The 21,725-nt window shown below is 34.6% G+C and overlaps 2 protein-coding genes across 2 annotated transcripts in view; one reads left to right on the forward strand and one right to left on the reverse strand.

The window, feature by feature from the left end:
* Positions 1 to 3,051: 3,051 nt before the first annotated feature.
* Positions 3,052 to 4,842, reverse strand: LOC109046356 (beta-microseminoprotein-like). The gene is made up of 4 exons (XM_019064120.2): positions 4,751 to 4,842; positions 4,559 to 4,640; positions 4,252 to 4,369; positions 3,052 to 3,315 (listed from the first exon to the last, which is right to left on the reverse strand). The coding sequence occupies exons 1-4, from the start codon at positions 4,796 to 4,798 to the stop codon at positions 3,189 to 3,191; spliced, it is 375 nt and encodes a 124-aa protein (XP_018919665.1). The 5' UTR covers positions 4,799 to 4,842; the 3' UTR covers positions 3,052 to 3,188.
* A 423-nt stretch (positions 4,843 to 5,265) lies between these two features.
* LOC109045860 (anthrax toxin receptor 1-like) overlaps positions 5,266 to 21,725 on the forward strand; it is a 50,506-nt gene continuing 34,046 nt past the window's right edge. Inside the window, exons 1-10 of the mRNA XM_019063674.2 lie at positions 5,266 to 5,790; positions 12,266 to 12,337; positions 12,656 to 12,727; positions 13,587 to 13,668; positions 13,959 to 13,992; positions 14,548 to 14,627; positions 15,664 to 15,732; positions 15,889 to 15,969; positions 18,334 to 18,394; positions 18,532 to 18,630. Of these exons, the coding sequence (XP_018919219.2) occupies positions 5,648 to 5,790; positions 12,266 to 12,337; positions 12,656 to 12,727; positions 13,587 to 13,668; positions 13,959 to 13,992; positions 14,548 to 14,627; positions 15,664 to 15,732; positions 15,889 to 15,969; positions 18,334 to 18,394; positions 18,532 to 18,630 (793 nt within the window). The 5' untranslated portion in view covers positions 5,266 to 5,647. The remainder of the gene's footprint in view (positions 5,791 to 12,265; positions 12,338 to 12,655; positions 12,728 to 13,586; positions 13,669 to 13,958; positions 13,993 to 14,547; positions 14,628 to 15,663; positions 15,733 to 15,888; positions 15,970 to 18,333; positions 18,395 to 18,531; positions 18,631 to 21,725) is intronic.

The raw sequence follows: 21,725 nt of genomic DNA on the forward strand, positions 1-21,725 counted from the left end.
TAAAGTTGTAGGTGGATAGAGAGTTACATGAACAACCATCATTCACTTAATTAACCCTCGCATTTAGTTTCTTAATGAGGTTAAAATTATATTAGATAAACCAGTACAGATCAGAGTCTGGAGGTAAAGTTACTTGCATTGCCTGTGTAACGGGGTTTCCTTTGTTGTCGCTGAAAAGGGGATTTCCCGAGGTTGCTGATTGGCTGGAAGTTCAGTAGTCGTTGAAGTGACGTCTTGGGAAGCCCGTGGTTGGGCGTTGGTTGACGATGTGGAGTTGTGGGGTGGTTGAAGTTTCAGACGGGCACGCGAGGTCAGACTCGGAGACACGGCGTTACAAAACTTAACTCAGAACACGAAACTCTCAACGGAAAAGAAAAGAAACTAAAGTAAAAAAACAGAAGTAAAGTTTGAAGAAACTAGGTGGTTTTTCTTCTCATCGTGGCTAAGCAGCAGGTGTGCAGGCCGAAAGTTGTCTCAGAACACGAGAACGCTAAAAGTGGACACGGCGCTCGCAAAAGCTAAAACGCAAAAAAAAAGTGATGACAAAGCATGGACTAAAAGCAAAAGCAATTAGATATTGTCTTTGCTCAGGGTGTTGCCATTCATCATAAATCATATGTTATCTTATCACTCACGTGGTTCCGAATTTTTTCCCGCTCTTTCAGGGTATAATTTTGGACATGATTCCTATGATAAGAATATGATACATTTGACAAATAACTGATGGTCAGAAACGTTTCAAGCAAGAAGATTCAAACACAAACATTCTAAACATGAATATGAATACTTAAGCTATTCAATAGTTATTAAAAAGACATACACAATAAGTGATTAGAAACATTATAGTCAAATGTGTGGGTTACATGTATGATATGGAGTTAAGCAATGGACTGATATCCATTTAGAAGTCTTTTTTGAGTTCATTTTGGTGCATATATGCATTGGAAGGCATTCTCTGTGCCATTCTGTGGAGTAAGGATATGTCCTGTGAAGACCAGAGAGGTTAACAGGTCTCCTTAGGAATTTCAGTCTGGTTTCCTTCTAGGTGGGGGAAGTCAATCCAAAGAGCTTGTGATCATGATTACTATCAGGGGTTTACATTTGATGGTCATGCTGTGCATCTCTTTGACCATCAATCTGGATTACTTGCCCCAAATTTGACAATCTCTTCTCCGAATTGAAATTGTCAATAATTGTTCTAATGGTGTTAATGTTGAAAGCTGTTCTGTGAAAGAGTTGGTTGGTTATCTTGCTTCAGGCTCTGGTGCTAGGAGTTGATTTACAACATCCTGTTGCCTTTCTGAGGAATTCGGCTCCTCTTGTTTCAACCATGCTCCCGATCGAATCTTTAATTTGTCTGGTTCAGGCCTGATACGCTACATTGTATTGAAGGAAGATCCAACCACTGCCCATTATAAGATTTCTAGAAGGGACAGTCTGGTTTTGATTTCTTTTCATGATTTTTTCTCGAAACACTCTCACACAACATGTGGTGATGCAGGTGCTGTTTGATATTTTTTTTAGCCTTTCTGACCCCAAGACTCAGCTGTTTTCTGCATTTCTCTAGCTGTGATCCATGCTTATATCTTCGTAGAATAGAAATAAAACCGCAAACTTCAGCGTATCCGACGCCCGACGATCCATGGAGAGTCTGTTGCCACTCAAACTATCCTCCTCACCTTGCTTTAAGACAATATAGAGACACGTCCTCTTACAGGCAGATTCATAACATTTTAAGTTTATTTCATGTTCCTAGTCACCCTGGTAAGATAAAATGAAAGTAAACATGAATGGGAATATACTTCATATTTTATCCATAAGAACTTCTGGGGTGCTAATAATTGTGGGCAAGATTCATGTTTTAAAAAAATAAAGGATAAGGTAATTATAATGTAATTCATATGTAATGTAATAATTTTTCTATTAAAAGCATATACGTTCTTTGTAATTTTACAGACAAATATCTTCCAGCACATATTGTCCTCTGTACATGGACAAGTGCAAGCTATTTTTACAAATATAAGATGAAAAATTAAATATAAAAAAAGAAAGAAACAAAAATTCCTTTTAGCTTTACTATTTAAGGCTATTGTTGACAAAAAAACAGTTACACATTTTATTTATTTGTTAGAACTCTTATGTCATTTTGCTCGCTCTTTGATCTTACTTATATGATGCCATTACGTCATCATGATTTCGAGTAACAATATATCTGCCCTTTCCAGTGAACATGTCAACACGGAGTAATCTCAGACAACTCATTCCAGACATTTTAATTAAATATGCTAACTTGTTTGAAGATCCAAATTAGCTTCACTTATCAGGATTAAAAGATCTGGCATTTGTCAAATCATCTCAGATGTATTAAGCAAGGTACGTAAAACAGACCTCCTGGTTGGACATTTTAAGTTTTAAAGTTTACTGTGTAAAAACGCTATTGATTGCTATTCATTTTTATTTGCTGATGAAATGTTTTTAATGTAATTGAATTTGATAATTTAACACTGTTCAAAACACAATATACAGTGTTTTAAGTACTACAGGTATTATTCTAAATGAGTTAGGTATGTTGTAGGATTAAGGGATCTAAAATATGGTCATGCAGAATAATGCATTAATATGTGCTTTATACAGTAAGTACAAATAAACAGTCTATATGCTTGTAATATTCATGCTAATAAGCAACTAGTTATTAGTGAGAACTGGTCCCTAAACTAAAGTTTTAAAATAGTATTAATGATACTCTATATTTTGCTATGTTGGGCTGTTGTAACATTGTAAAGTGAATAAATGTTTTGTTCTGAGATGCCTGTTTACTGTTTCATTACACTATTGTAGAAAAAAATACAGATTGAATACATTTTGAAAATTAAAAAAATATGTAGCTTATAAGAAGAAACTGATAAAAATAACTTTTTAAGTTTGATAAATTTAAAACAATAGTTGGTAAATTGAAAAAAACTGAGTTACCATTGATTAAGAGTGCAAGTTTAAAACATGTAAAGTCTAATAGAACAAACAAAAATAAAATGAGTTCAAAATACTCAAAAAGCTGATGCAAGGAGTTGCCTTAATTTTATTGAGTAAAACGGGCACAATATGTTTTTTACAGTGTAGTCCAAGTTGGATCCAAAAACAGTTGATATTCATTTTAATCCAAAAAGGACACATTACTCAATAATTGGAAATTATTTTCCAACAGCGCCATAAGAACACTTAATGTTGGGGTTTGTTGGATTAAACACGTCAAATGTGCATTTGTTGTAATCATACTTCACAATGCAGTCTGGAGACAGGTTAGTCACTCGGCCCATCCTGTAACAAAAAACACATAATTTCAGATTGAAATATAAAACCCACAACATGCTGTTCATAATCACAGAAATAAAGTTCAACTCATCCTTCAGCTTGTAAACATGAATGTTTATGAAAAAGGTGTTAAAATACAGCACACGAACAGGCCAGCATGGGGTTTAAAAAAGATTTGTGAAGCTGTTTTCAAAGTTAATGAAGTTAACAATGAACAACCTTTGTGAAAAAGAAGTACGCTTTAGCATACATTTAAAAAGAGTACTTATTTGAGAAATAATATACTTTAAAATAATATACTTAAGTGTGAACCTAATGTAATGTTCTCAGATGAATTAAACATTATTTTCAATTAAATGAAAGTGTATTATAGTTTTACTTTATATTTAATGCAATCAGCTGAACTTAAGTGTGCTTTTTTCACCCACTTAAAGAGGACTTAAGTACATTTCATATGTAATTTAATTGCTTGCATTGTCTTTGAATTATGCTTATAGTGTGCTACATGTACTGGCAAGCATTTATTGTAAACTAAAACATACTTTCATTTCATTGCTATTGAAACTTAATATATTTGTAATTACACATTTGTAATGATGAAGTTGCAATTTAGTACATTTAAAATATATTAACTTCAAATGTAATATTGAATAACACATCATTTAAAGTTATAATAAAGTACATGCTTTAGTATGTTACTTGTGTGTGTTAAGAAACATAGTCATGAAAGTGTTCTTTTAAGCGCACTTTTATTTCAGTAATATTGTATTATCTGCAATATTGTATTATCTGCAATATTGTATTATGTGTATTAACTCAAATTGTTTTTGTTTATTTTGTTTTGAAAAACTGAAGGACAATATTAAATTAATAAAACAATTAAAGAACAATGTATTTGGTTTTCTAAAGTTTCAGCAGTAGTTAGGATGTTAAGTGTCTTACGCGTCACAGCACTCCATTTTCCCGGGGGAGCAGTTACATCTCATACAATCGCCATTTGTCCAAGTACTTCCCATTGGATGCCTGGAATTATCATAGCGATCGACACAATGTTTTGCCCCTATTTAAATTCAATGAAATTAATGTATTTATTAATTTTGATGTTTAAACCAAAAAAGTGATGATCAACTCATCATGCTCTGATGAAATGTGCACTATAAATTAAAAAAAGAGAGTGAATTTTGACTTTGTGTTAAATTTTAAAGAAAGAATTAAAAATATGGTTTTATGTGTTTGTGTTTTTATTTACCTGGCTTTAGAAGTGACATGGAGCAGGCAGAATCGCTTAAAGAGACAAAGGCACAAAATACCAAAACCAGAGCCAAAGATGTCTGTAAAGATAAAACTAGGAACTTATTACAGAAAAAAAAAAAAAAACAGTGCACAACAGTAAATGTTTACATATTAATTCTATATTGATCAGTAGCATTATGAAACTTACCATTGTTGCAAGTTTAGCACAGATGCTGGTCTGATGAAATGCAGTCATTGGCACTTTAGGTCCTTATAAAGAAAACAGAAGAGGGCATCTTTCTGGCCAAACATTTCAACACACATCTGCACTGATCATCAGCTTGTTTGATCACCAACTTTAACTACTCACTTGCACATTTAAGCCGAAAAATAATTTTGGGCTCTTAACAAATGGGCTCTTAACCCAGCTGTTTAATCTTAAGACGTATAAAAATATTATGATCAAAAAAAAAAAAAACACTTTTACTTTGTTATTATGTGATGCTGTCAGTGAACAAACAGTTTCACTAACATTTCTTACCACTAGATGGCAAAATAACAACCTTAATCACTCTTTGGGTTTATTTATTGCTTTAAAAAAAGAGGATGGAAAGTTGTTTTGGAGTCAAGGGGCTGAGAGAGACAATGACTGGCAAAGACACACACACACACACACACACACACACACACACACACACACACACACACACACACACATAAACACACACAACCACACTCCCTCCCACACTCCATCAATCTAGCAGCAACTGGGGCAGCGAGCAGAAGTGTGTCAGACTTTGGGGTGCATGTGCACATTTACATGTGTGCATTTGCCTTCTAGAAACTTCTTTATAACCAAGAATCTTTCTTCTAACCAAGACATTTTCATTTCTTTTCTTCTGTAAAGCATTCACTCTGCTGCCACAAGATAATAGAAGCAAAGACAAATCTAGTCTTTTGGAGAATGGTTTCTCCAAATTAACTCCACAGAACAGCTGCACGGATTACGGACTGTCAAGGACCCCGTGGAACCTTACTTTTCTCTCATGGTCGCTTTTGAATTTTTCCTGTAGTCCTGACTTTTACTTAAACAGTGCTTTACAACATGTGCAGACTTTGGAGGATAGCATTTTTGCTCTGTGTCAAATTGGTGGACACTGCAAATGGAAATACAGGACTCATGCCTGAAAGAGGGACAGCAGCTTCCTCCTGCTATGGGGGCTTTGACCTCTACTTTGTACTAGACAAGTAAGTTATCCTGTGATTTACCACTTTTTCTTATCAATACATGGTTACATGTATGATAATAATGCAATTGCTGTGTTGGCATCTGTAGACCATTCAAGACTCAGTATGACAGAGGTCTTTGGGGCAATGTTTTGTCAGATTGAAGAAGGCTAAGTTAAGTGATGCTTTTCATGTATTAATGCTTTATCCCATTTTTTGATGGAAACTGGCCTGAAGAGTTACATTTTGATACTCTGAAGGTCATTTTAAAATGAATTCCTGTGCCATTACATTAGATGCAAATTATCAAAGTGGCATCTGTAGCAAACTTTTCTGATAACTACAGTAATTACATTTTTCTTCATCTTTTTTTGCTAAATGACTTTTAATCCAAGTCAGTTCTCCACAAGGTAACAGGTTTTCTGTCAGGGTAACTACAGGTGTAGATCATCACATTAACTACATGATCCACTAACATTTAAAAACCACAAAATACCCAAATACATTTTTTTTCTACGTTATATATATTGTTCTGCACTGTTTTTAAATATTGTTTTACTTTAAGTATTTTGCTTGAGAAGAGTGCATATGCTATCTTTCTTTAAAATTAATTCCATTTAGGTTGATTGCAAGAGAGAGAAAGGGAGCAAATAACAATAAGGTTCCTCTGTAACATGTCTCATCTAACAACAATAATGCATGAGGTGGGAAAATTGCATGCTAGGGGTCAATGCGGACAAACTGGCTGGATGCAAGTACTGCCCCTTGAGGACAGTTTACAAACATGCAGCACTGAGTCAAAAAGGCTGCAAGATAATGATAGATTAAACAGCTGGGTTAAGAGCCCATTTGCCATAATAGTTCCACATAGGCAGTTTAATAGAAAAGTAATGTACACTGAGAAAAAAAAAGTGTTGGATTTACTTGGAAACCAGTTTTCACTCTGAAATTGCTAATTCAGAAATAATATAATATAAGATATTATATGTGAAAATTTGAAGTCGGGGAAAGACTGATGTATAGTATTAGTGCTTTCTTAAAATATACTCCAGTGATCACTTTTTATAGTTTAGAAATGATTTCAGTGCATTTTGACTACAAATTGAGGTTGTTTAAGTCTTGTTTGATAGTTTGCTTGGCAACTCACAAGCTACCTTGACCTAATTTTTGTATGCAGTGTTGCGAAAGCCTTATAAAAGCACACAGGAAATCAATTACACGGTTCTAAACTCAATCATCATACTGTGATGTTTACCGGTGCGCTGCTAGCTTTATTCATACAATACACACACTACTTGGCAACTTTTCCCCAGAGTGTTATGCCCATGTTCAACGAATGTGTTTTAAGTATGACAAACACAGCTGTGTTTCCTAATACATGTAAATCATTCCTCACAGGCAGCCTGTCAGTTCAGCTGTGAATGTGATGTTATTGTTGGACAGATTCATACTGTTATACAGTGACATACAGCTATATGTCAATTCGTTTCCCCGTTACTCCACTGCCTTGGATATTACAAATCAAAGTCTGTCAGATCAGGTTCATTTCTGTTTCATTCATTTTTTTGTTTTTGTTTTTTTCAGTAAGAACATTTCCTGAATATGGCAATGTTGATTGTTATTGTATATTAGTGCAAAGAACATTTATAATGTATATATATATGTGTGTATGTGCTTTCAGAGGAACCCCTTTCATCAGCTTTCATCATCTACAAGAGTTGTGAAGTAAAATATTATGGTTCTATTTGATACACAAAATTAATTCTAGAAATGCTGTGGGAGAATAAAGTTAATGAAAGCCCTGATGGCAGAACGTGGCAACAGAGCAAATAGCTGTAGTCCAAATGTCTGGGAATGATAGTGAAAGGTTCCTATTTTGCATTTGTACAATTTAATAGAAAAAATTCAATATTAAATTAAATTATTATTGTTATAAAAATCAATAATTAATTCTAAATTAACCAGCATAATAATTTGAGAAAAAGGCTAAAAAGTTAATATAAGTATTTCTTAGTATTTGGTAGCCTACTTTCATTTTCATATCACACACACACACACACACACACACACACACACACACACACACACACACACACACACATATATATGTATATATGTTTCAATGGGAATCAAGCTCATAATTGCTCATAATTAATTTAACATTGTAGCCTTTCTTATTTATTTACAATATATAATAAAAACTCCCCTTTTTATAGTATAAAACTTTGAATCCCTTTGTAGTACAGTCAAATCTGTCATTGGCAATCATCAAGTCAAGTCACCTTTATTTATATAGAGCTTTATACAATACAGATTTCAAAACCTGTTTATAGTTATAAACAAGAAACTAATGATTCAGTGATGCAAACAGAAATCAATTTTGCTGAAAAGCTGCTTTAGAAAGACAATAGTAAACAATCATTATAAAGTTGAATTTAATTCATTGTTGATTCAGTTCAGTTCAATAACTGTGTAAAGTCAATCAATTTAATTTTGTCTATAAAGCAGCTCTGGAGAAAACAGTGATGTCATCATCCAGCTCACCACTTCACTTCTCATCCAATAATGTCAGTGCATTTAAGTTATTAATATTGCCAATTAGTAAGTTTCCCTAACTAAGAAAGCCAAAAGGCAACAGTGGCAAGGAACCCAAACTCCATCGTGACAGAAATGGAGAAAAAACCTTGGGAGAAACCAGGCTCAGTCGGGGAGGCCAGTTTTCCTCTGGCCAGTAGTTGTCAGATTCATGTATTTTAAATGCTATAGCAGATACAAACACAACTGGTCATAATCTGTCATGCAGTGTAACAGTCTATTAAAAACCTTCAACTGACAAGAGATGTTATGGAATTAATTTAGCATCTAAAACATGAGCTTTCTAGCAATCATGGCACAATGCCCACCATTAAGTTCTGGTTGTGTTTAACATAGATTTGTTTATTAACACAAATCAATCAGCAATCACTTGGATGTGAGTTATGGGAAAGTCAGTGTTTGGTTGCTCTACTTATGGGCCATTTCTGTGGCTCCACTTTATTGCTGTGGGCTTGATAGTTTGGCTCCTGTACTCAGGAGGGTCTGTGAAGGCCATTTACTGTTCTCCTCCATTCATTCAGCTCAAGCGCTTTTGCAGACAGAGCAACAAGAGAACAGTTGAGAAACAGCGGTGGGAATGAAGACACATGTGTTATGAAACGAATAATATCACTCAACTCTAAAGACCAGGAGGGCCTGTTGTTGTCTCTGGAATAGTTCTGGAATACTTCATCTTCTGGTTGGTCAATCACATTCTGTGATCAGGAATAGTTCTGGAATACTTAAATTTTCAACATTCAACGTGTCAATTCTCTATTGTAACCAAAACGTTTTTATTGCCATTTCCATTATGTGTGACACCTCTAGAGACATTATCTTGTAAGTGTATCAAGTAAATGATCATTACTACGGTCATGAACTTATTCTACTAGTAGCAGTTTCTCTAGTAATGATATTATACTTTGACTTTCTCCTAAAAATTGCATTTTATAAAATTTCAACATACTTTATGTGTATGATGTCAGTATTGCTAAATTATTAGTTTATGACTGTATGAATACACAGACTCCAGCACTCAGCCAGGATGCTACTGTAAAAATAGGTTGTGCTATTATTAATAAAAAAAAAAAAAAATAATATAATAAATATATATATATGTATATGTGTGTGTGTGTGTGTGTGTGTGTGTGTGTGTGTGTGTGTGTGTGTATATATGTGTGTGTGTAACATAACATTTTAAAACATTAGAACATTTTAAGGTCAAATTAGCTTATGACAGTTATACTTTATACAACACTGTTATGCTTTTTGTGACTGGCTGACAATACATTATACATTGCTTAACTGTACAGTGAGGTCTTTAATACTCCTATTACAGTTTAGGACAAAGCATTCCTAATTTTATTATGGTTTTATTAGTCATCTGGCTCTGAACACCAAACTATTCCTGAGCAAAGGTTGAATATAACGTGATACATAACTTACCTAATGGCTGCTGGGCCAACTGCTATTGTTTTGAGACCAACCTTAAGTGAAATGCCCTCGTTGAACTGCTCTTGTTCTGAAATAAAAGCTGAGAGATGTGGTTGGGGGTGGGTTTTGTGCTCTCATCCATTCCCAAGGATTATCTAAGCCTTTGGGTCAGGGAGGAACTGAATAATTTGACAATCAAGTCCAATTTCAGTAACAATGAATTGGCAATCTTGGGCAGCTTTAGAAGGCTAGTTCATTTATAGTTATAGCTATATAAGTAAATCCTTTGCTTTTACACACTCGCACACACATACCAGTTGCCTCTTGTTAAACCATTACACCATCAGCTCCAGATGTTCCAAACCCTGCCCCTTTTGGCTGCTTTAGAGCCCTGGATCTCATAACAATGGAAAAACAGTGAGTGAGGGAGAAAGACAGGCATATGATGAGAGGAGGACTGAGGCAGTGCCTAAACAATTCAGATACTTTTACCACATTATCTCACATCATTTCATTGCAATTAAAAATTCTGAACATATAATGAGGTGGAACAGAACCTTTTATTGTTTCAGATAGTGGCCCCAAAGGGTATTTGGACACTCTTGTGTTTCTTCAACTACAGGAATTTTTATGTCCCAGTGGGAGGCTTTTATTCAAACTAACAGATCTTTATTTTATTTTGTTGTTGTTATAGAAAAGTGGCTTATGAAACTTTTTATTGACTGGCCCATCATCACTTATTTTTGTTACTTTTCAAATGCCTTTTTTAATATTATTATTATATTACCCTTATCTCAAAGCCATATTTTCTGATTTCAGTGACAAGTTGCTTATCAACGTGCAAATTACTAGCATATACTGGTTGTTTATTAGTACTTATAAAGCACATATTAATGCCTTATTCTGCATGCCCATATTTTAGATCCCTTAATCCAAACCTATACCTAAACTTAACAACTGCCTTACTAACTATATATAAGTTTATTGAGGCAGAAGTTGTAGATAACAGTTAGTTAATAGTGAGAATTGGTCCCCAAACTAAAGTGTGACTGGATTTTTCTATTGGCTTTTGGATTACTGCAGTGAAGTACGCACTGAATGTTTGAGTTGAATAGTTTGCAAGAGTGTGATTACAAACACAATGAGCTGTGAAAGCAAACTAGTCAGTATGAGTTTACTTGTTCAGTGTGATGAGGTTTAGGAAGACCTTATTTCAGGCATTTAACCAAAAACCCATTGATTAAAATGTGAACTTTGAGATAGGTTTGATGGCATTAAAAGGGCCTCGATTTTTAAACAGCAATACCATGCAAAAATTTGATCATCGGGATGCAATTTTTTTCCTGGGCATAGTTACATTATAACAAAAAGCATATAATTTTGAATGAATTAATGGTCGTAGCTCTGCACTAGACATGGCATCGTAGAAATAACATCTGGCACACTGACAATCGCACTAGAATGCCTTTATACAGTAATTACCCATACTTTATTGACAGCTATACAGCTGGGTATTGACTTTTATGAATCAATTTGATTTTAATTCAAATGTTCTTGATTTGATTACAAATATATATATAAAAGGTGCAGTAAAAAAAAAAAAAATCCACATTTGTTGAGTCCAAATTCAAATGCTGTTTATTTTTTATATAATCATAATGAACAATGGTTGTCCATTTTAGTTCTAATTACTGAAGTTCTATCATTAAACAATGCCTGATTGATTTTTTTTGTTTGTTTTTTTTTGTTTTGTTTTTTTGTTAAGTGTAATTGTTGCTTTCAAATAATATTAAATATGAATGTATCTACAAAATTGTTGCTGTGCCATTTTGTGAAGAAAAGCTTATGTGATTTGAAATGTGCCAAATCATACAAATATAATACAGCATACCTCGAGTACCTTATTGCTTTTATAAATGGGATACTACACAATACAAATATTCTCTCTTATATGTAGTATTGGAAAGTGCACAAGTTCATTCACAGGCAGATTTCACAGATATGACTTGCATGATTTTCTGTGACAGAAATAAATTCAATTTCTCCTGCACAGAATGCTGCATTAAGGTCAACCTTGTATAATGTGAATTGAAATATAGATAGATGGCGACAACTAATGAGAAATTATGCTTTTTCAAAGATACATTTTTAAGTCAGATTCCACTGTTTTCCATGCATTACTGTAATATAACATTACCAAAATTGTTGATTTTTAGCTTTAATAAAAAATAACTGGAATATTAACAGCTGGCATCACATTCATTCAGACAGACAGCTGTTCTGGAAGGATGCTGGATTCTCAAATGATTTCCCTCTAAAGACAATAAAACTGTGTCAATGTATTTTTTGAACAGCTGCTTTAAAAAAAAAAAAAAAAATTCACACAGCTGTAAATCTCAAACTTCAGCTATTCCTCTCAGCTTGTGAATCTTTATCATCCCCTTGATGCTCAGCTATAAGTGTCCAATATGTCTGTTTCTCCCTGCAGATCAGGAAGTGTGCAGCATCACTGGAATGAAATATATAACTTTGTGGAACATCTGGCCCATAAGTTCATAAGGTAGGCAAAGACAGAGTCTCACAAAACTCTGTGAGTGTGCATACATTTTTCTACTTTATGCGTATGAAAAATAATGACAAAATCCTATAAAATATGTTCAACTAAAATATTGCATCACTAGTTGCATCTCTAATTTTTATTTGGCTTAATTAAAGTTCTGTTATTTATTTATTTATTTATTTATTTTTATGAAGTAGGAATATGAATTTGTGGGATCACACTGAAAGACTTTTGTACAATAAAAAGATTCTTTTAAAATTATAATATGCCCTTTCAGTTTCAAAATAGTCTAATATACATGTTTGTTATTACATCTAGCCCTCAGTTGCGGATGTCCTTCATTGTATTCTCCGATCAGGGCAATATTTTGATGTGGCTTACAGAAGACAGGTGAGTGAATTAAAATTATCTTTATTATTTTCTGATTTAACTCAAGCAATTAGCACAAACACATTGTATCCACTTTTGCTGGGTTTTCACTATAGTATTGGCCCAAAAAATTATATCTTCTGTTACCAAAAAAAAAAAAAAAAAAAAAAAATGAAGGCCAAATTTTGAGAATCGGTTACATGACAGTTAATGACCCATAAAGAACAGCACATCTTCTGTAAGCATTCCCAGGTCTTGACGATTATCTCCAATCCTTTAAGGGATAGTTCACCTAAAAATGAAAACACTGTCATCATTTACTCCCTCTCTCAAGTTGTTCCAAACCTGTATGAGTTTCTTTCTTCCATTAAACATAAAAGAAGACATTTTGCAGAATGTTGGTAACCAAACAGTTGCCGGTAGCCATAGTAGGGGGAAAAAATACCATGGAAGTCAATGGCTACCATCAACTGTTTAGCTACCAACAAAAGGTACATGCCGTACATTATGACAGTTTTCATTTTTGGGTGAACCGTCCCTTTAAAACACCACTTCCATTACTTTTTTCTACACAATTGGCTCACAATTTCTACAGAAATGTCTTTTTTTATGCCAAATTCATTGTGACTAAGGTTTTTCAATGTTTACAGAGAAGTGTTAGTTGTCAGTGTCAGAGAATATTATTCATGGTGTAATTTGTCGGTTGTTGTTGAAAATTTACTCCATCCAGAATAAACTCACACTCCAGGTCTCCTGAATCCTTGTGTGAGTGTTACCAGTGTTACAGTTTGGTGGTTACAGTAAAACATTGCACAGAGGCAGCAAGGATCTATGTATTTTTGTGACCTTTTCTCTCTCTTTCATTGTGTGCATTTGTCAGGGACCAAATTCGGAAAGGTTTGGAGGAACTCCATAAAGTGCTGCCAGGTGGAGACACTTTTATGCATGAAGGTATTCAGCGGGTGAGTGAGCCAATAGGAACCATCTTGGCATCAGAACCGCCCACCCAGCAATGACAAATGATGCGAAATATCCTTCACGAAGGTTATGTTTGGCCACTACTTTAACTAATGGACCTACAGTTAAAAACATAAAACTGTTGAGTTTTTAAATAATCTTTCACAGATAGGTAAATTTATTCCTCATCTGTCAGTGAAATAACCAGTCATTGTGAATGTTGTTTGATCTGCATGAGATTACAATATTTCCTAAGGTTTTTTTTTTTTTTTTTTTTTTTTTTTTGTACTACTAGGCCAGCGAACAGATTTACCACGGTAACTCTGAGGGTATGTCCACTTCAAACACTATCTTGCTGAAAGAAGAAACAGTTTAGACTAGTTTAAGTAATCTTCAAGGTGGTCTTGAACGGCTTTAGATTATTGGCATGAAATGGATAAATTTGTTATATTTGCAGGTAGACCAGATTAAAGGGAAAGTTCACCCAGAAATTAAAATTGCCATCATTTACTCACCCTCACGTTGTTTCAAATCCATATGAATTTCTTTCTTCTGTTAAACGCAAAAGAAAATATTTTGAAAAATGTTGGTACTAAAGGGGTTGTTTGTAGAATAATGATTATTCTGTATTTTAAATGATTTTTAATAATAATACAATGCGAAAAGATGATCTTAACTGGTTGGTGACCACCTGAACCAGTTTAGCTGGTTTAAGCTGTTTCCAATCAGCATATTTACTGTTTATTTTCCTTATATTGTCTATTAAGAAATCTAAATTACTTTGTACCACTAGCTAGTTTCAACATGTTTCAACAGTTAAAAATGTGTAGCTTAAAATCTGGAATTAAGTTGCAAAGATGATAAAGCTTTGATTTTCTGTGAAGGATATCGCACAGCCAGTGTGATCATCGCCCTCACAGATGGAGAACTGCATGAAGATCTCTTCTATTATGCTGAGAGAGAGGTGAGAATGATGAAAGACAGAAGAAAAGAAAGAAAAAGAATGGAGGGCTTGACAGTCCCATGTGAAAAAAAGAAGCATGCTTTATCTTAATTTAAAAAAAAGAGTTTATTGTGGAAATAATACTTTTAAAGAATATACTTAAATACAAACTGAATGTAATGTTTTTTGACACTTGATTGCTTGTTGGTATAATTTTATAAATAAAAATATTATTGTACATTAAATTTGTATCAGTTGCAATAAGCTGAAACTATGCCCTATAATCAAGTACTTTACATGTGTATTAATCAAGTACTAAAACATAAATTGTACACTTTTAATTTGACATTATTACAAAGTGCAATTTTTAAAAGCGTACTTAAGTGTGTTATAAAAGTCATGAAAGTGCACGCTTTAAGTGCACTTAAGTGGCATTTTATTCCATTAATGTTATATTATCTGCAAGCTATTTTTAGGATTTGAAGTACACTATATTTGCACATTCAGTACAGTTGAGTGTATTTCCTTTTCACAAGGGGTGTTGTCACTGAAAGCAACAGTGCTCACTGTTTGGTGTTTTGCTTTGATGTTCACGAGTTGAAGACGGGGTCATCTGTGGCCCGTATTAATTAATTTGCATGCTGGGAATTAGATCACACATTTCTCTTTTCTTCTTCATATTAACACAGATGGTAACAATATTACAACAGTATCAACCAATAAGAATCATATCTTTGGTAAACAAATAAATAATAATGAACAGCAAATTTTATGAGCTATAATAAATAGTATAAATCATGAACATGTATTTTTTTATGTTATGACAGCCACTGTCACTGAAATAATACGTGTACTTATTCCCATGTTTTGACCCACTTTTGCTTTCAGCTTCAACCAACAAAGTCATTATTCAGCATGTAATGATCAGAATTACCCAGCATCCTCTTCATAGATGTTTAGCTTCGCCACCCACTGCCAAAAGCATGATCTGTGGATGAAGCAGTCCATGGCTAATAGTTTACAGGTGTCTGAAGTGTTTCTGCTCTGTGTCCCTCAGGCCGATCGCTCTCGTAGCCTGGGTGCCTCTGTGTACTGTGTAGGAGTAAAGGATTTCAATGAGACTCAGGTGTGTGTGCATGTTGTGTTTTTAAAACTAGATCTTGGCACTTATGCCAAAGTGTTACAAGGTTTCTAGAAATTATGCTTGGAGTGGTTGGAGAGGGGGGTGGTGGTATGTGTAATTTGCACTTGTAATACTTTTTTTGTTTTTCACTTCTCCTAGTTGGCCAAGATTGCTGACAGCAAAGATCACGTCTTTCCAGTAAATGACGGTTTTGAAGCTCTTCAAGGTGTCATTGGTTCGGTGAGTGTTTTTGTTGATGATTTAGTACAGTAATTTGCATTCTATATGAAAAATTTTGTTGTGAGAAAAATCACACTTTAATTATTATATTGTAACGATCAGCCTAACAGGCTGGGCTATAAAGTTTAAAATGGGGTCAGATTTTACTGTGTGAGAGGTTTGTATATGTTAAAAGAAAGACATAAAACAGAAACATGTTTTAGAAGAACGGTGTATTTACAAAGTACGCAGGACTTTAAAACAACACAATAAAACCAGGAAAACTCAGTCTGTTAAAAGCATACAGTTCTCTGCACCGTATCCTAAAAACAGTCCAAGAATCCTAGAGTGCTGAAAAAGTCCCAAAATGAGTCCACCAGTGTATATACAATCCAAAATGAGTGATAGTGCCAGTAAATCTGGAAATGTAAGTCCACAGAAAGGAAACTCCACAATCCAGGTGTGTTTGTTAGCTGTTAGTGGCCACTTTGTTTGGCATACTGCTCTCTTTATACAGTTCCTGCATCCAACCATACAATTTTTAAAGACATATACACACTAAAATGTTAAGAATAAAATGGACTTAAGAAAACATGCAAACTAGTTAAAACTCTATTGTACATAAAATCATTGCAATAAATAGAGTGGTAAAACATGTCTCTTATGTGACAGTGTCACAATATAAAACAATTATCATTATGATTGTTTCTATTAATTTAACTCAATTTTATTTTTATTTATTTTTTTTTATTTTTATTTTCAGCATAAATTCAATAGGAATGTAGTTGAAAAATTACAATGCATCACTGCGTGTATGTTGTAACATACATATATATATTGTTCCCTGTTCACAAGGATTTACCAGATTAGTGCACTCCTGGTTTATTTCAAAATAAATCAAATTAATAAAAAAAAATATTACTGGTTTATTTTTTCATATAATTCGTTTTCAAATGATTTATTTCTAATTCAGTAAATATTATGTAAAATAAATATACATTTAATTTCAGCAATTGTTATGCAATTGTTTTTACTATCTTTAAATTAAAGAGAGTGATATCATATATATCAGCTTTATATTGGCCATTGACCACCCTGCTGTCAGTAACCATCAACCAATAATTTGCATGGCCATCAGTGGAGAAAGATGCTTTCCAGACAGTATCTACCAGCAGGGGCAAACACAGACACGCCAGCAGGACAAAGCTTGACCTCCTGGGTAGAAATTACCCTAAGAAACAGCCTTTTAATGAAAAAACAACAAAAGATTTTAAGAAAAACACAGAAGTGAAGAACAACAAACAAGAATATTCATTCAGTCCCGTCTGAAGATGCTGGATTGTCTCCAGTATCAGAGAGACCTGCCATGCCCTGCCTGGTCCGCTTTGATCCCACGGTCCGCTGGAGTCTGTCTAAACACCATCAAAGCCTGTTCAACGTGTCCTTTCTTTTTGCAATGAAAGCTAATAATTTATATTTTTAAGCTCCGAAGCTGAGGTGGAAGAAGAGAGGAGATATTTGGGTAAAGACTTGTCTCGCCCATGCAGAGGTTGACTGTTTCATGAGCTGAGACTGGGGTCAGTCCAGCTGGCCTCCATCTGCTTTCAATTAGCGGCATGCTGAAAGCTCTTGGCCGAAGCTCAGGAGAAGAGTGTCATAAATCAGCAGGGACCTTGGGTTCTGAAAGCATACTTCCATAGATGACAGAGCAAGGCGGTAGACATGTAGATCAAAACAAGCTCGCCACACATAGATGCTGGTATGGCCAATGACGGCTGTTTCCAGGACGAGAGGAAAGACATGGAGAAAACAGATGTGCTGTTCAAAACAAAAACGCCACATGAGGATTGTCCTGTTGAGGCACATGCAGGAGAGGTGTTGCTATTATTGGCCGATTCTTAACTTGTTCTGCAAAAAATGTCAATGTAATGTCTTCTCCATTTGCCATTTCAATTTGTTTGAAGAATTTAAAGGGGTCGCTCACACCAAAATAACAATTCTGCCATGTTTTACTCACCTTAGAGTTGTTCCAAACATGTATGTTCTTCTACTGAACATAAAGAAAGATATTTTGAAGAATGTTGATAAGCAAACTCTTTCTGGTCCCCATTGGCTTCCACTGTATTTTTATTTTTATTATTTCCATATGGAAGTCAATGTCTGCCAGCAACTGTTTGCATTCTTCAAAATATCTTCTTTTGTGTTCAGCAGAAGAAAGAAACTCATACAGGTTTGGAATAATTTGAAGGTGAGTAAATGATGATAGAAGTGTAATTTTTGGGTGAAATGTCCCTTTAAGGATGTGGAATTAAGTGGTCATTTAGCTTTACTAGGTCAGCTGACCCAGTTGTTCACCTGCTGAATTTTACTCTTTGTACCCATCAGATCTTGAAGAAATCATGCATAGAAATCCTTGCTGCAGAACCTTCCAGTATCTGTGCTGGAGGTGAGTACAATTCTCACTAGATCAACCGATGTAAGATGTTTAGTTTTATTTATGGCTCTGATTTGTTTTAATGTAACTGTCTTTCAAAATTCGGTACACGATTTAACATTGTGATATGTAAACTTTCTGTTTTAAAGAGGCGTTCCAAGTCGTCGTGAGAGGAAATGGATTCCTTCATGCTAGAAATGTGGACAAGGTTCTTTGCAGCTTCAGAATAAATGACACCCTTACCAGAAGTAAGTACAATAAAAGAGATAGGGTACTTGGGCTTCACACAGACTGTTTTTGGACTGGACATTTTGGACTGGAATTTTTTTCTGATTACAGATGAATCCACATCATGTGTAATGTGAAAGATAAAAAAGGAACAACATAAAATTAAGATAAAAAGACATTAATAAATGTCTCCCTCTCAGACTCAATTGGAATCAACTCGACAAGGTGAACTTGGACCTACACTAAAACTAGTTCACCTAAATATGACAATTCTGGTATTATTTACTCACCCGTTTCAAACCTACAGTATATGTGGTTGTTTATTCCATGGAACATACAATTTATTTTTTAACAGTCATCATTTTCATACAAGTGCACCATGGACTGTCAAGCTACAAAAAGGCACTGAAGAAGCGTTACGAACATAGTTTACAGAATGAGACTTGTGCACTTAAATCCAAGTCTACGGCTGTGTCATGAACAGACCTGAAAGAGTCTCAGAGATTCTCAAATAAAATGTGGACATCAGGTTGCATTACAGTAATATCAAATGTCACTGAGGGTCTCATAACTTGTACCATATTTGATTTGAGAGCTGTCGGTGAAGGTTAATAGTGAATGATGATTTAAATTTCACTGTGTTCCTTACTCAATCCATTGTATAGCTTCAGAAGACTTCAAATATAGTGCTCAACTGATATGGACTATTTTTATGACATGTCTATGGTATTTATTTGTAATTTTGTCCTTTTAAGAGACCTTTATTAAATTTGAAAATATATTTTGAATTTCACAGAAAAATAGACAGTTATTGCAGGTATGGAATGACATGAGAGTTTTTATTTTTTGGGTGAGCTATGCCTTTAAACCAACCATTACATTGCATTACCAAGAACATGTATGTTGAACACATCACTGGTTCAATGAAGACTATTAAACAGGGTTAAATGTTATATGTGGGATGACATCAGTCTTATATAAGACATTTCTGTGACTTTCTTGCGTAATTACCATATGGTTGGAAGGATTCGAGGCAGAATCTATAAACCCTTCTGATAAGCTGATCATTTTTCCACCGAACGTCCCATAAGACTAGTTTTCATAGAAACCCTGGAACGGCAACCATGCCGTGTCAGTCCCATTTGTGTTTTGGCTAATATTAGTTTTTAAAGGCAACATTAGGAGTTTTATATGATAGATTCCTGCCAAATGAAGGAGATATAAGAAAGAAACGTTGCCACACAAAAGGCTGACAGCATTCACAAAGCCTGTCAGGCAAATGTCAGCTCTACCACTTGCAGTTTTTACACTCTCAGAAAAAAAGTTACAAAAGTTATCAAAGTGTACCTTTTGAAAAGGTACCGCCCCAGTGACAGCTTTTGTACCTTTTTTTCTGAGAGTGTACTGTAGGTCTCATGTTTAAACAGGATCTGTTTTAAAATAGCCACAAATGGCCATGAAATTGTGTTGGTGCCAACAGATTTGCAACGCATTTTAATGTCACCACTCAAAAACAAAGAGCTGTTTTCTGCTTCAGCGGCTAGCGACTAGCAAAACAGAGTGCCATGGTTCACATATGTCCCATGATGGCTCAAATTAATTACTAATTTTGGAAAAGATGTGCAAGCATTGAATATTTAACAAAATCTGCTGCTAATTTTTTGCCGACTTTCCTTTTGAAGTAAAGCTATTAAAATGCAAGTGATTCTATGCTGACATTTCATATGCATTGATACTGTAATTGTATTAAAGCTTCAGGGAGGGTCTCATTCTCTCCAAGCAATCATTAGTTCATTAAAAATGGTGCTGGTTGTAAGATCAAAGCCCATTCATCTGACTCCAATCCTATTTTACAGTATAGGTAATGGGTACCAGATTTGGTGCTTCGCATCTCCTACCATGTCTTTGCTCTGATTAAAGCCGAATATTTCAAACATGGCACCATGCTAATTGTTTGTGTCCGATAAAAACCAGAACATCCTGTTGATGAGTGTAACTGTGTCATGGAAGCAATTTGAAAAAAAAAAGTCTGTCCACCCATCAGCACACAGGTCCCACTTTCCCATCCTTAAGGCATATTCCCAGACCTAAACCAAATTTACTCCGACTTTGAGGGGGCCTGCTGTTTATTTGCTCTTGACCACTATAAACACTAGAGAGGATATCCTGGAAATGAATGATAATGTCCATCATGCACAAACCTGCTCCCCTTTCTTGGAACCCAAGGAAAAGAGCCATGTGTGTTTACTGCTCGTTAATCTTCTGACTTGCTTCTGATTACTCTGAAGATGTAGCTGTCGAAATTTGCACACTGTTTGTCTTAATAAGAACAGAAGATTGTATTAGTGCAACAAAATATTATAATATACAGGGGTTGAACAAAACAATGTGAATACACATTATTATAGGGGTTATAATCATTTGTGTAGGCTACAGTAAAAAACATGTTGTAATTATATTTTATTAATCTTTTCGTTGTCTGAATTCTCTAGTTTGTATATTAGTGTAGTGCAAGCTGTGTTTAGCAGTGTTTAGTACAAGCTGTGGGTGAAATGAGTGGCTTGTCAGACTTCCAAACAGGACAAATCATGGGAGCACATTTGGGAAAAGTGTCTGTAACCTTAACAGCCCAGTTGTCTGGTGTTTTAAGAACATCAGGCTTTATGATTATTACTGTGTACGCAAAACATAGCAAGACTTCAGAAGAATAGTGGCTAAAAAACTGAAAGTGAATTAGAAGGACTGTTAAACACTAAGAAGAATTGTGTCCAAACAACACAGAACTAGTGACACCAAACCTCAATATTCACCTTGAAGACCCTGTTTCCTCAAAAACCAACCACAGAAAACTTCACAAAGCAAAAACCCATGTAAGAGCTTAAACTAAAAGACACAAATAATAAAATGGGAAAAAAGATGGAGTCAAGATCATAAAATGTGGACAAAATAATGCGAACACCTTGGGAAATAGGCAGTATTTCTTTACTGATGTATTTTTCCAATGTTTGCCTTTAAGCTTCCAACCTTCTTACAATCGATCCTTACTTCTTTTGAATAGTCTCCAGTTAAATACTGTCTATCACTTCTCTCCTGCATCTCCAGTCGGAGCATAAAA

The sequence above is a fragment of the Cyprinus carpio genome, chromosome A8, assembly GCF_018340385.1.
Source record: "Cyprinus carpio isolate SPL01 chromosome A8, ASM1834038v1, whole genome shotgun sequence".
In the NCBI taxonomy this organism is placed as follows: Eukaryota; Metazoa; Chordata; class Actinopteri; order Cypriniformes; family Cyprinidae; genus Cyprinus; species Cyprinus carpio.

Coding starts and splice junctions, on each gene's coding strand:
- LOC109046356 (XM_019064120.2), bottom strand. CDS start 4,798: ATGACTGCATTTCATCAGACCAGCATCTGTGCTAAACTTGCAACAATG. Junction 4,641..4,750: donor GTGCTAAACTTGCAACAATG/GTAAGTTTCATA, acceptor TTATCTTTACAG/ACATCTTTGGCTCTGGTTTT. Junction 3,316..4,251: donor AAAATGGAGTGCTGTGACGC/GTAAGACACTTA, acceptor TTTTTGTTACAG/GATGGGCCGAGTGACTAACC.